Here is a 14,043-nt window from a genome sequence, read left to right as displayed (position 1 = left end):
AGCAGAATTTGAGCCCAACCAATAAAACCACAATATAAGATCACAACACCTTGTACTCTGGCTCACTGTGGTTACTGCAGTTGCAACTGTAATTGCTAAACAAAGGGATATTTGATCAATATAAATATTACATAAATGTTTTAAGGTATTTCTGTGTCGCTATTTCAGGATTGGTGGAGAAAATATAGTCCGGATGCAAATATATCTTTGACAAATTTTAATGCATTCCAATTTCTAATGTATTCAAGCATTGATCTCCACCAAAAAGGAATTAAAAATGGAGGGAAATGGAATAAAATCAATCATGACACCAATCAATAAAGAATAATGATTAGTTATTGTACTTTTAAAAAAAACTAAATTCAGCATAGGTTTCATCTCCCCTCTCTTCCACAGACTTTAGTTATATTTTGCACTGGGATTTGCAAACATACTAGTTAGCTCCCTAATTGCTGTGATGCCTTCTTGCCAAGGATTGGAAACATGAGTTAGCCAATGTCTTCCAATGCTGGGTCTAGGCAACCCAAAATATGACCCTTCGTATATCCTTTGAACCACCCATGGGGAGCCAATTATTACAGTAGTGACATCATCTATATGTTTTGTTTTTTTTTGTCTTCAAGGTGCCTAGACTGAGGCTCTGTTATCAGCCTGGTGACCTTAGATGGTACATAGTAGTTCGAAGAAGTTACATGGCATATTCTTATCTCTTTTGCCTAATATAGGATGAGAGAGGACAAGAAATATCTTAAATATGTTTCATGGTAAATCCATCATTCAAATATTCACACACCAAACTCTACTAATAATCATGCAAAATGTAATCACAATATTACTATAAAATAAGACCAGAAAATGTTTGGAATGAATGTGACATCAGGACCGTTTTCTCAAAATATGGTGTAAACAAAAGCATTAGCAAATTCTTGAATGCAGCTGTAAGGAATAACCAAAACATATTAATAGTAAACATAAAAACTGCATAATGTTACCTCTGTTTGATGGGGCATAGGATTGAATCCACAGAGGTTACAGACAGGCTTTTTGCATTCGGTGCAGATTTTGTAGTTGGGGGGATCCTTTTTGAACTCTGCTTTGCAGAGTGGGCAAGCTTTGGGAAGAGGCTGAGTATCCTTATCTAGTTTTGGCATATATAAGGAGAGTTCTGGCATCTTCGCTTCAGTTAAAGGTGTCTTGGGTTGCTGATCATTTTGCTGTCCCGGAATCTCTTCTTTCAGTGTAGTTGAGGGTTTGGTCTCTTTCCCAGCTCTTTGTGCTGCTGCGGATTCTTTGTGTGATGCAGGAGGTGTACTGGTTGCACTGGCAGAGTTTTGAGACACTGTGGAACCTTTACAAGAGGTTGATGGTGTGGTTGAAGGCTCATCTTGAACAGCTGATGAGATTAGATTAGATGCAGAGCTAAGGAAGGAGGAGCCAAAGCCTAAAACCCTCCCAGAAACAGCAGATACTGCAGGCTGAGGAGATGGGGATCGAGAACGTGCACCACCAAAGCCAAACCTAAAGAAACCTGAATCCTCTTGAGGTGGCACTCCCTTCTGTGGAGGCAGGTTACTTTTTGCTGTCTGATGAGTGGGCGGCTTTTGTTGAGCATTCTGGTTACGTGGGTCTTCTTTTGAGGTACTTGTCTTGTTGGTAGAAGTACTCTTTGATGGCTGGGCTGTGGTCTGTTTCTGTTTTGGACCTGCATCCTTCACTTGTGTTGGAGCATCTTGGGGCTGGGGCTGGGGCTTCAGTAAATGAGTTCCTTCTGATTGTAGTGCTCTTTGTGTCTGGCAGTTTAAACAAAGCCAATCTTTTCCCTGCAATGACACCACACACAGCACAGTTCAGTTCATGATTTTAAGGCAATGAATAAAAAAATTGTAGACAATGCCCTTTTTTCAGTGCATTTTATGCTTACCAAAAAATATTTTAAAAAGAAATACATCAGATGATGTAAAAGTACACTGGGCAAACGTTTAGGTGGGACTAATCACTCAAATATGTTTGTTTAGCTTGCAAAAATAGTAATATTTTGTGGTAGTAATATAGCAATTATCGAATGGAACCCATTTCTATTCCATTTAAGCCAAAACAGGCCTCTCAAAATGCATGTATCTGGGTTGAAGAACAAAACTAGCTAGAACCTTGCTTGATGTTATAGATATCCTGGTGTAGATTGTACATTTTTCTGTCAATGTGGACACACCACATCTTTCAGAGGAAAGTGATTGATCGCTTGATTAACTAAATAATTGATTTATTGGTTAATTGAGCTCAGTTATATTTATTCACAGAATATAACATTTTAAGTTGAATGGTAGAAATCACACAGTGATTGACACTTTTTTCTGTTTGGGGGCAATTATTTTCATATCCTCATCAACATATCTTTCTTCATTCCCATGGCATTTTTGAATGTAATGTTTTAACAATGAGGGTAAAAATCATCAATACCATTGTTTGACAGTACAGGAGATACTACAGAGCATCTTTTTGAAGTCCTCACTTTTGTTCAATTTTGATAGCAGCATCAATTGGTAAGCTGTGTCATATCATCAGCATTATATTATCCTTACATATGAAAAAAAAATCCAGAGCTGCAAAATCACCTGTCATAACATGCAATGTAATTTCTGCTTGCCCAGCGTGATGACACATCATAATGTCATCAAACATCTCTCACTTGACATAATATTTATGTCAGCTTGGCATCAAAGATGAAAAAAGCAGTTTTTATGACAGATGACACTTGTTGCAATAAGCATTTATGTTTTATATATATGTGTGTGTGTGTTAAGGTTTGAAGATTAAAAGCTGTGCTTTCTATTATCCCATATTTTTTTGAGCCATAGAGAAGCCCTAGATTATATGTTACTAGACTACCTCAATGAACCACTATGTTCCATGTTCTCACCGATCACCAGTGTGTGCATATGTGATCAGATAGCCTTGCAGTGTCCTTTATCTGGCTGCTCCCAAAGCATGAGAATTCAATGACAGCATCAGCATCAGGTGTCAACTCTTTAGTTATTGAGGCTCTCTAAAATATGAAACAACTATTTAAGGTCCAGCCCAACATTCTCCTGCATGCCAGGTGATGACCCTATGGGTGGTGGGCGCTGCCCTATAGTGGCTCCATCTCTACTGCACATTCTGCACTAATGCAAACCATGTGCTCTCTCAATTACCTAGCTTTTAATATCCACTGGAATTCAGAGATAAACACATCCATTTCACAATCAGGTTTTCAGTACTCAACAAAAGTCATCCTCATTAAAACTGAGGCACATTATTGTTTTGCCTTGACACTTCATCTTTTGAGAAGTTTTATTGTTATTTGCAGCCACAAAAGATTTAGACAACTATAAATAACTAAACTACTTACTTGAGCTAATATTAGTGGTAATGCTTGACTTGCTTTGCCTTGACTAGTAACAGTACTTTTGCGCAGATACTTTGTTTCGAAAAATTTGCACTATATGCTTTATCTGCTACAAAAACTTTAAACGGTATAATATTTGTACATATATTTTTAATTGAATGCAGATAAAGTATTACAAAATATAGAAAAGGCATAAGGAAATCTGCCAAATGAATATTATTAGAAAACGATATAAAGAAGAACACTTCATATTTTTCCGCAGTAGCTGAGTATTACTGGAACCATGCAGTTCTACTTAGTGACATCATGAGCTTTTCATCCTTAAAGGCTCAGCTAGTTCTCTGCCTCTTTGAGGGCTTGACTGTGAGCTCGGTGTGCTCAGTGGAACAAAGCTTTTGTTTCTTTGTTTCATTGTTTCTTTTCTTTCATGTCTGACCCACATGGAACTCTAGACAAACTGTGAGGAGCACTAGCCTCTATGGTTTTGGTAGTGACACTACAGAGAAATTTGGGAAAGGTAAGTATATGTTTCAAATACAAATTAATTCAAATACTAGAATTGTCATCTAGCAAGTCAAACAAGCACAGAGATAAAACCAATCATAACAGTATATTATTAATATATTATATTACTATCAAATTATGGAGGACACAAAAGTTGTGATGTGTGTGGATGTTTATTGAGTCTAGTTTAATAATTGCTCTCGCATTGTGTTGTATTCTATAGCATTTTATTGTATTGTGTTTCTCTTTCTAGGTTTCATACTGTAGTGTACTGAACTGTTTTACATCAAATGTACAAAAATTATACATGATGTATTACCCTGCAAATACCCCTTGCAGACCACACAAAATTAGAATTTCCCATTTTAAAGTACTTTTACAGTACAAATAAGAGAGCTGAAAATAACATTTCCGAATAAGAGAGTTGCAAATAACAATAACAGCAGGTCTATGAAAATGTAAACGTGAGGTTACAGATACAGAGTTAAATTTATGGCTGCTTTTTTTTTGCACCCAGCGCAAGTATAGAAAGAAGGCATAAGACCATAATACAGGCACATGTGGGCGAAGCAGAAATGCTGCCTGCTATTTTCAGGACCTGCAGCAGAGACACTAATACGGCACAGAGTGGCGCAGTTACAAATAGAGGTTTGGTTCAACTGAATATATGCTCAACAGGTGTGGTTACACGTCAGATTAACTCCTCTCATTCCCTTTAAATGCCAAGCGTGAGCCAGTGACACAGTGCAGTGACAATTTTGGCATGGTAGCAAGCATGTAGGAACTGCAATACCAAAAACAAAAATTAACAGATGATGAAATAGATATATTTGCCAGGGAAGTACAGATTTGACATGCCAAAATATATAGTACTCAATGATAATACGTATACAAATTATATATGTACATAACACATTATTATTATCATTATTATTATTATTATTATTATTATTATTATTATTATTATTAAAGTTATTGTTCACTCTGTTTAGAATAAAATTTATATTTACATAATAGTGATATGATTCCTTACTAAAATTATTTAATTTATATATGTGTTGTGTAATGACACAACAACTATCGGATTCACAGACAGTCCTTATGAAAAAAAAATTTACTAATTAAAACACTCATTGTATTTTATTAGTAAATGGGAGATCTGGTTTAGTGGTCTGTTGTTTTTGGTCAAAATCCTATTGTGAGAAATTGGACACCTCTTTATGTGCCTGCTTAAAGTGAGAAAAATACTGTTGCAGTTACATTTTGTGATAAAATCAGGTCCAAAGAAGTGATTGTACAAGTGTGATTTTAAGCCAGAATGGGTTCAAAACTAACTAAGTGGATTTTAAATGTCACAACCTCTCTTGTACCACTCCACCAACTTTGTCCCAGGCAAATTGGTTTCTTTCCACCAAATTAAAAAATGGTATTTGTGCCCTACAAAATTAGCAAAATGTGGCATTAGGTGGATTTAATGCCCCAGTGCAAACCACAAGACTAGAGCCTTATCTGCTTCACTTACCTCCGACTGATGAGGCATAGGGTTAAAGCCACACTGGGTGCACACAATGTTTTTACACTCAGTGCAGGTGTTGTAGTTAGGAGGATCCTTCTTGAGGTCCACCTTACAGATTGGGCAGGACTGTGGAAATGGTTTTGGACTGCTTCTATCTGCTTTTTGAGGCTGTGGAGAGGTTGGTTCATTTTTAGTTTGGGCTACAGTTGCTTTGGTTGGTTGTGTTTCTTCAGATTTCTTTTGCTCTGTTTTCTTCTCATCTGGTGCTTGGGATGCAAGGGGCTTAGTAGAGTCCTTAGAAGCTGTTGTGGATTTTTCATCCTGGACAGCTGATGAAATCAAATTAGATGCAGAACTGAAAAAGGAGGAACCAAAGCCTAGAACCTTCTCAGAAACTGCTGAAACAGGAGGCTGAGGGGAGGGGGATGTGGCTCGAGATTGACCGTGAGCACTTCCAAAGCCAAACCCAAAAAATCCTGATTGCTCCACAGGTGGATCTGTCTTAGTTGATAGTTTAGACTTTACAGGGGAAGGGGTTTCGTTTGCTGTCTGCTGCTGGGATGGTGTTTGTTGTAAAGCTGGAGCTGTGGTAGCACTGATTCGTTTTCCTATAGGTGAGCAAGACTGTCCTGATGGTTTCTGACTGTCAGATAGTTTGGTTTGCTGATTGGCAGATGACAACCCTTTACCAGGTGGAGTGTCTTTATTTGGTGCTGGGGACGGACTTCTTTTTCCAGATGGCTGAGATGGTGTGGAACCTTTGCTGGGCTGAGTTGGCAGTTTCTTTGTGGGGGGAGTAGGTGGTTCTACACCTCCAACGGCCCGCTGCATCTGGCAGTTGAGGCACAGCCACTCAGTCTGCACGAACAATACAAAGATGTCATCCAAATTCACATATCACCATTAAAACAAAACATGACATGGGTGACAGTAGCTAGATTTAACTATCAGTGTGTGGATATTCTATATGGTTACATATAATACATTTTGTTTATTTTAAGTAACCTCCTCCCCATTCTTATGCTTATGTTTTGTGTGTTTTTTAAGTGTCAGGATCCACTATCTGAATGCCATGATTAAAACAGAAAACTTTTATATTGTGTGATGCAGTACATCCTGCAAAGAAATGCCATTGGCTTCTATGAAAACAGATTCCATGTTTCTAAAGAGAATCACTTCAGTTTGAGGACTCAACATTTCTGTCTCAACATGCTCTACAAATGTTTTTCCATTAGCATTGATCACAGTGAATAATGCTATATAGGCATGAATAGACACATGCCAGTTTTGACTTAAGACTCACTGAATACTCTAAAACAATAAATTTAAGAAATCCCATAACATATGGAAATTCCCAGTAGCTAAATTTGTCGTTACATATAAATTTAGAAACCAAAATTACAATTTTTAGCAGATGGAAAACCTTGCTAGGATGGCCTCAACAAAATAAAATTGCTCGAATATGTGAAACCATGAATAGTAGCATAACCAATTAAAAGTAGGAATTCACCAACATGCATGTATGAGTTTGACTAAAACATAAACACTGGTAATGGCCCCAGGAAAGCTATAGAAGAGAGGAGGGAGACTCAGCTCTTTTTTCCAATGGCAAAATGTTACCATTACATCTTATACTATAAGCTTTTTTTTAAATTATCATTGAAGCTGCAAAAGTTATTCCACTGCTCTCATTTGAAATCTCATTTGAAAGGTTATGAATAAGGGCTTCATTAGGGATTCTCTTTATCCACTTTATTACAAGGGAATGTTAATAACTATAGACAGTTGGACAGGTGGAAAGTGTCTATATGTGCATATTGAACTGCTAAACAACCTTGTAGCCTTAGTATTCCATGCAGCTGTTGAACAATAGTTTAGAGAGTCAGACTTTTTTTTAATCACAGGCAGGCTTAAACTTAAGTTATTTGGCATCCATGGTTTGAAGCTTTGGGACCAGCCACTTAAACACTAAGTAAAAGGAAAGCTGTAACTTGCTTGCATCACAATAATGAATGTGTGCAATAATGTGCTAATGCATAGAAAGAGTATGACAGATAATGGTGAATGAGTGAGGAATAGGTATTACTCACAGCTGCATCTGGTGGACTAAACCCACACAAGCGGCAGACAGCTGATTTACACTGGGTGCAGGTGTTATGGTTGGGTGGTCCTTTGGATATAAAATTGAGTTCTGTATTTTTACAGATTGGACAGAGAGGGGGGTCTTGCTGCTGAGCTCCACCCCCATGCAATCCCTTTGGTGGAGGCAATGCCTTTCCCATGTCTTGTCGCTGGGGGCCTCCCATACCAGCTTCACCCATTCCCACTCCTGGCTGCTGTGGTTTGCTTTCCTTTGGAGGTCCTTGTGTGTCAAGCACTCCATCCTGCTGCCGCTTAGTGTCTTTCTGCTCTCGAGCTTCCTGCTGCTTGTCCTGTCCAGACTCGTCCCCAAATAGACTAAACTTGTTTACTGCAGAAGACATGGCACTCAAGGGATTACCCCCACTCAGGAAGGTAGAGGAGAACATAGTGTGCAGAGGCTACAAGTTTCTGGGAGCTGGCTATAGAGGAAGTTTAGGGTTGGGCTGGGGGCTCACTTAAGGGAACCTTGTTTTCATGCTTGCAGGAAGTGCAGAAACGGCATTGATGCTGCTCCTGGTTTTCTGGAGTCCAAAGAGAGAGTCTCTCTCCAGGTGAGTGTTTCCTTCACATCTGCTGCCACATTCCCTAGTAAACAGCACAGACATAGAGGACAAATTAGGGGAAGAGATGGAAGAGGGAAGGGGAACTGGAGAAAGAGAAAAGGGGAGAAAGAGAGAGAGAAAAGAGGGATATTCTAATCTACTGAATCAAATTATTGAATCAAACTATTGAATCAACATTAGTTCTCCTCAGTGACTGACCATTTCACAACTGATTGGCCTAAAGACACCTAATATTCTAATAAGGTACATGTGATCTTAATACATTATACTTAAGTTTCTGCCCACATGAACTAGAGGCCCCAAAACTATAGGCCTGTAACTACATTCCTTTTGATTTACAGATAAAAGGACAACAATAAGGCTTTTGTGAATAACCTTCTGACATGACCTAAGATTAACTATGAGAAATCTATATAAAATTGTCTTTATGGTGGCAATTAAGGAAACAATTGCTTTGCCTTACAGAATATCACATACTCATTGTTTTTCTCAAAACATCCAGTATCACCTTTTGAGATGCATTCACTGAAAATATCACCTACTATGTCATCATTTATTTAGTTGACCTAATAGCACGAGGTAGTAGTATTTTCTCTTTTATGACAACTGGTGCTGTACTAGGTAGTCTTCACTACCAATCCTCCACCCCAACCCAAAGAAGGAAGGTAAAGGTCAGCCATTCAATACGACAACTTAAATGAAATAATATTTGCATAGCGACACCTTTGATATTTTAGTTATGGAGTAACAATGCCTCACAAATCATGGCAGTATGGACAAGATTATATAACACAGTATAAGGTAGAACACAAAGGAAACTGGCACAGAGAGTTGCAACTTATGCAGACTCTAATATCCTTAAAGAGAACGACTGTCTCGCCGTTTAATATACTAATTGTTTCGACGGGTTTTTTAACGTCAGCACCTTGGACAGCGGTCTACAAAAGGCTCTTCGATCAAGTCTTCTTGCCAATATTATTCGTGCCAAAAAGGTATTCGGAGGCCTTCCTTTCGGTACGGAATAGGCTACAATGGCCAAAACATAAGTTGACGTGTAGTGAGTGCACCGTCATTCACACCCGTAACTGTGTAGCTATTCATGAAGAAAAAATCTCCGATTTTAATTTATTTTTCGGAATTTATCAATTTCACACTTCCACTGTCAATGACACTTAAAATATCATAGATTATTATAAACGATCTACCCTGATCTATCACATCAAAGCCATTGTGTCATGTGGTGTTTCGGGGGGAAAGATTCGAGTTTTGAGGTGTCCACTTCCTCCGAATTCCCATCCTAAATATTGTTCACTTCCTGAATATTTACAACAGGAGGCAGAAATGGTTCGGTAGAGAAATACTGTTGATCTAAACAATCTCTGGCGACCTTCCGTTGGCACATCCGGGTAGGAAAGCTTCTAAAGCTGCATGTGCAGAGCACTAACTGACATGCTTCAACTGATGCACATAGTAAAAAAGACAAAGTCGTGTTAGGATAACGTCTTGACTAAATATTCTGGTAAGACAACGTGTAATTTTCACCATCACTCGACAGCTAAACACGAACTCAGTAATTAACGTTATCAGTTGTTCGGACTACTATTTCATCAAATTTACACATTTATAGACTACATTCGGTTAGTTGTAGGTTATGGTGTACGGGTATGTAAACTTATTGTCGAGATACTACACGCTATGATATACGATCGCTACTGTACGAGTCACGATCTGCAGTGTAGTCTACTACGATTAATATGGAACTGATTTCACCGGGACTTGCTTCGAGGGCAAACAAGACCAATGTAAATATGGCTTGCTCTATCAGTGTGTTGCTGAGATTTAAGTTTCCCTCATTCCCTTGGTCACGCATTTGCCCTTGACAATTTATAGGTTACTACCGTGTCAGGTTGTTCCACTGCGCTCCCATCAACAACCGCATCCTAACCACGCGAAAGCGACAACCCTTTAATATAGCCTACAAAAAACCCTACCCCTTCTGCTTTCTTTAACCATTGCATATTTTCCCAGAAACTGTTACGCGATAGCAGCGTGAAATGTTAGAAATTCATCTAAACACCCAGTACAAACAGCAGCCTACCTCCCGCAGATGCCTGGTTATTTCCCCATTTCTACACGGTGGTATTCTGGTGTTGCTCTGTCTCTTCAGATCCCGCGGAGGATGGAGGTTACGAAGAGCAGAGAACGTATGCAACCGCGTCTCCCATGTTCACTACTGCGCATGTTCTGCATATGACAGGTGATCAGAATATCACCTCACGAAAACTAAAGTTAAAGGAACTAAACGTCTACATTTGAAAACGTCTAAATTCGTCTTTTGTACACTAATTCAGCTATTTTATATTTTATCCAGATATAACCTAATCTGTTTGCCACATAATCGTATCTAGTATGCACAGTGGGGGAAAGTTAAGGGCACCTAGGTAAAAACATTAATAGGACCTATTCTTTTAAGCTGTGTATATATTGATAACCATTTTATGCAATACTTTACACATACAGAATTATTTAACTATTTTCTCTCTTCAAGGTCAGTCAATCCAATTTTAAACCCAGAGCAAGTGCAAATGGCCTTGACCAATTCAACTTCAGGATGATAGTGGACATTAATGATGCATAACAAATCTGTCTCTCTCCTTTTCTTACTCTCTCATATATAGAATCAGAAGGCAACACCATACTTCTTAGTTTGCCTGGAAGGTGTCAGATAATGTCTGCAGAGAAATTGAATGTGCTCCTTGCTTCAGCTAATGGTAAATCCAGAAAAGGCAATTAACTATGTTGTACCTTCTAACATTACCTTTGGACCTCCACATCCTCCTTCCTACTTTTTTGTACCTATCTCCAGGCTGCTCAGTTTTTGTCCATTGATGGATAAAAACATTACTGAGAAAAATACTATACTAAAAATACTCTATCTTACTCCATTCTACTGAGACTCCTTGTCTCCTCTTTAGAGACAGAGAGGGGTCTGTTTATTGTCTTTTATCTTTCATCTGTTTGATTATGCGGTGTTGAAGAGCAGGGTATTAGGGAAAGCCCATGCTTAAACACCTCCTACATATACCGTCCTGCTTCTTTGGATGGGAGGTTGTCTGAGATTTTCTGAGATTGTCTGATTTAGAGCCCTGAGGCAGACAGCTTGGAGAGGTATGCTCTCAGCAAAGCAGGCTGTATGGCTGGATGGCTGGGCAGCTGGACAGTGAGTGCACCCTTTCTAGCTCTTAGCTCTCGGCTCACAGCCCAGATGAGTTTTTCTCTTAAAAGGCCCTTTAGGTCAGAGTTTTCTACCTGGGCCTGTCACCCTGCCACCCACTGATCAACAATGGTCCAAGCAGCCTGGCCTAAAACCAGTGGACTGCATAAGCGGTACACCCCTAGAGGCACAAATCAGTCAATTACTGTATTCTTTTCCAGCGCACAGTAAATCTTTGCCGAAATTAAAAGGAGCTCTTTCTAACACTTTGATAACACTGCAAAACTGCAGAGCTAAGTTTATGTATAGTATACTGGCAGACCTAACCACCATGTGGAGCCTCTTTGTAATACCATGTTGTTACTGTTGTAAAACATTAGATTATTTACTGCTGCTTTTGATGAGGCCTTTCTTCAAAAAGTTCAAAACAGGCACAATTACAGGAGCACCATAGATCCCACTTAACATAAGTCCCATAGTGACACATATGTGAAACATATGCCATTAATGACATAAGCCCTATTGTGTCACTGCAGTGAAAATGCAGCATTTGCCTACGTGTAAGTACCATGTGTCATGCACAGCCATGGCCATAATGATGACGAGAGGAAGCTGTGCTCTCACACCACCATGGGAAGGTAAGCAGGGAGGCTGCTCAGGCTGGTTGCACTGCTGGTGAGCAGAGAGGCTGAGAGCCATTCCAGTGGGAAGCATGAGCGAGGGCGAGACGTGCCTGGCGACGCTGCTGAGCCACCATGAGCCAGTTGAAGCGTGAGCAGTGAGTGTGCGTGGAGGCTGGGAATCGTGCAGGATGTGGAGCCCCCACACACCCGCTCCCATTTGGCTTGTGTGTCATTCACAGGGGGAGGCTGTGGGCTATGATGGTCATTTGTTGCGTCATGCGTGGGGTTTTGTGAACACCAGGAAGCTGGAATCTCTCTTGCTTTGCATTCATTTTTTTTATGTGTGTGTGTGTGTGTGTGTGTGTGTGTGTGTGTGTGTGAGAGAGAGAGAGAGAGAGAGAGAGAGAGAAAGAGAGAGAGAGAGAGAGAGAGAGAGAGATCAGACTGGATTTTATGCTCTTCCAGTTTTAAGTGAACTCATTTTCTGGATAGGAGGTCAGTACTTATTAGAACTCTACTAAATCTCATATTGAATTCTCCTTTTCTCTCTCTTTAGACACAGAGCCAGTGTCTGACTGTAGTTACAACACAGAATGTGCATTAAATAAACAGTTATCTCTCTATAAAAGATCCCTACAGCATAGTTTATATAGTCTACATGTGGTTGGCCAATTTGAGGCTTTCCATTGTACCTGTATTTGTAATAGTTACCTAAGATATACCTCGAGGAAGAGGATATAGGCTCATGTCTGGCTGTCTGACCCTGACAGTCTCATCAAGAAAACTATTCTCTATGGTCACCAATTCTTTCTCTCTCTCCTTTCCCTCAAAATACATACATAGTAGTGTATGAACATACACACACATACACACACACACAGACAGGATATAGGAACAGATCCTGGGCACTCACACTTAGGCATGTTCGTGTTCCAAGGCACAAATACAAAAACAGATGGACTCGCAGGCGCGCACACACACATGTATACACACACACACACACACACACACACAAACAAACATATGCACGCACACACACACACACACACACACACACACAAACATATGTACACAAATTCTTTTCAGCCAATACACACCCAATATTTATGACACTGAGTATTTCCTAAATTTGCTTTGTTACCTGTTCATTTCACAAGAGCTTATGCATATCCACATTGCTTTTCAGTGTAGAGTACAGCAGAGGGTCAGGCTGTAATCAATCCAGTAACTTGATCATGCACTGTTTGCCAATTTCATTAAATTTAAATAACTACCCTAGAAAGGTAAAAAGGAACCTGCTATCCATCCAGAAACAATCTTTACAGTTCACGCAGCTAAATAAACAGATAGATATAAATAGACTGGCAGATAGCTAATAGACATGTGTAAGGACTCACATGATATATCACTCAAAATTAAAGTGGAAATAAAGAAACGTTTTATAGATAATGGTCACTTACTTTCATTTAGTCCCAGAAAAGCAAAGAGCAAAAGGCTGAAGTCCAACAGCATACATAGAGTTAGGGGATGTCCTGTGGTGTGAAGCTATAAAATCCACATGCCCATCAGTTTGAATGTCTCCTCTTCAGCCATATTCACAGGCTGCTACTGCACTGCCACTGCTAACGATGATTTTCCCCACCACTGACCACTGCTAACAACTAGCCTAAAAATACTCTTAAAGAGACAGTAGCTCGCTCCCTTACTCTCTCTCCTTGCCTCTTTCACGCTTGCCCTCTGGCAGAGAAGGGACTGTCCCTCAATCTCCTGCACTCACAGACCAATCAGTGGCACTCAGGAATCTGTAGTGATGTGTAGGAAGTGGGTAGAGAAAGGACAGAGGGCAGCTGTGAATGAGAGATAGAGAGGGATGGGAAAAGCAGAAGGAGCAGGAGATTATGGGCTTAAGAGATAGAGTAGCATATGGTGACTATGAGGTGGGAGGGATATTACTATTACTACTATTACTTATTTGTATGCTTTACAAATCAGAAAGCCTGCCACCAGCTCTAGTTAAGCAGCAGCAAGGTCTGTAGCATTGTGCCTTCAAGAGCAAGCAGTGATATATGACTGTTATGAAACATAGCTGTAAATCA

The 14,043-nt window shown here is 39.6% G+C and overlaps 2 protein-coding genes across 5 annotated transcripts in view; both read right to left on the bottom strand.

Annotated features, from left to right (window-relative positions):
• Nucleotides 1–1,067, bottom strand: part of pclob (piccolo presynaptic cytomatrix protein b) — a 59,768-nt gene extending 58,701 nt beyond the window's left edge. For all 4 annotated transcript variants that reach the window (XM_035524975.1, XM_035524977.1, XM_035524976.1 and 1 more), the window contains exon 1: nt 993–1,067. In XM_035524975.1, coding sequence (XP_035380868.1) covers nt 993–1,010 — 18 coding nt within the window. In that variant the 5' untranslated portion in view covers nt 1,011–1,067. The remainder of the gene's footprint in view (nt 1–992) is intronic.
• On the bottom strand, nt 1,030–13,546 carry LOC118241220 (protein bassoon-like). Its single transcript, XM_035525442.1, has 5 exons — nt 13,408–13,546; nt 7,496–8,132; nt 5,412–6,263; nt 1,100–1,820; nt 1,030–1,040 (listed from the first exon to the last, which is right to left on the bottom strand). The coding sequence occupies exons 2-5, from the start codon at nt 7,931–7,933 to the stop codon at nt 1,030–1,032; spliced, it is 2,022 nt and encodes a 673-aa protein (XP_035381335.1). The 5' UTR covers nt 7,934–8,132; nt 13,408–13,546.
• Between the last annotated feature and the right edge of the window lie 497 nt (nt 13,547–14,043).

The sequence above is a fragment of the Electrophorus electricus genome, chromosome 4 (genome assembly GCF_013358815.1).
Source record: "Electrophorus electricus isolate fEleEle1 chromosome 4, fEleEle1.pri, whole genome shotgun sequence".
In the NCBI taxonomy this organism is placed as follows: Eukaryota; Metazoa; Chordata; class Actinopteri; order Gymnotiformes; family Gymnotidae; genus Electrophorus; species Electrophorus electricus.
This window is presented reverse-complemented; position numbering and strand designations above follow the sequence as displayed.

Bases quoted from the DNA above. Each gene is read 5' to 3' on its own strand.
- LOC118241220 (XM_035525442.1), bottom strand. From the start codon at position 7,933: ATGTTCTCCTCTACCTTCCTGAGTGGGGGTAATCCCTTGAGTGCCATG. The intron at 6,264-7,495 runs GTGAGTAATACC...TTGTTCGTGCAG, and splicing joins TTAGTCCACCAGATGCAGCT to ACTGAGTGGCTGTGCCTCAA. The intron at 1,821-5,411 runs GTAAGTGAAGCA...GTGTCATTGCAG, and splicing joins CTATGCCTCATCAGTCGGAG to GGAAAAGATTGGCTTTGTTT.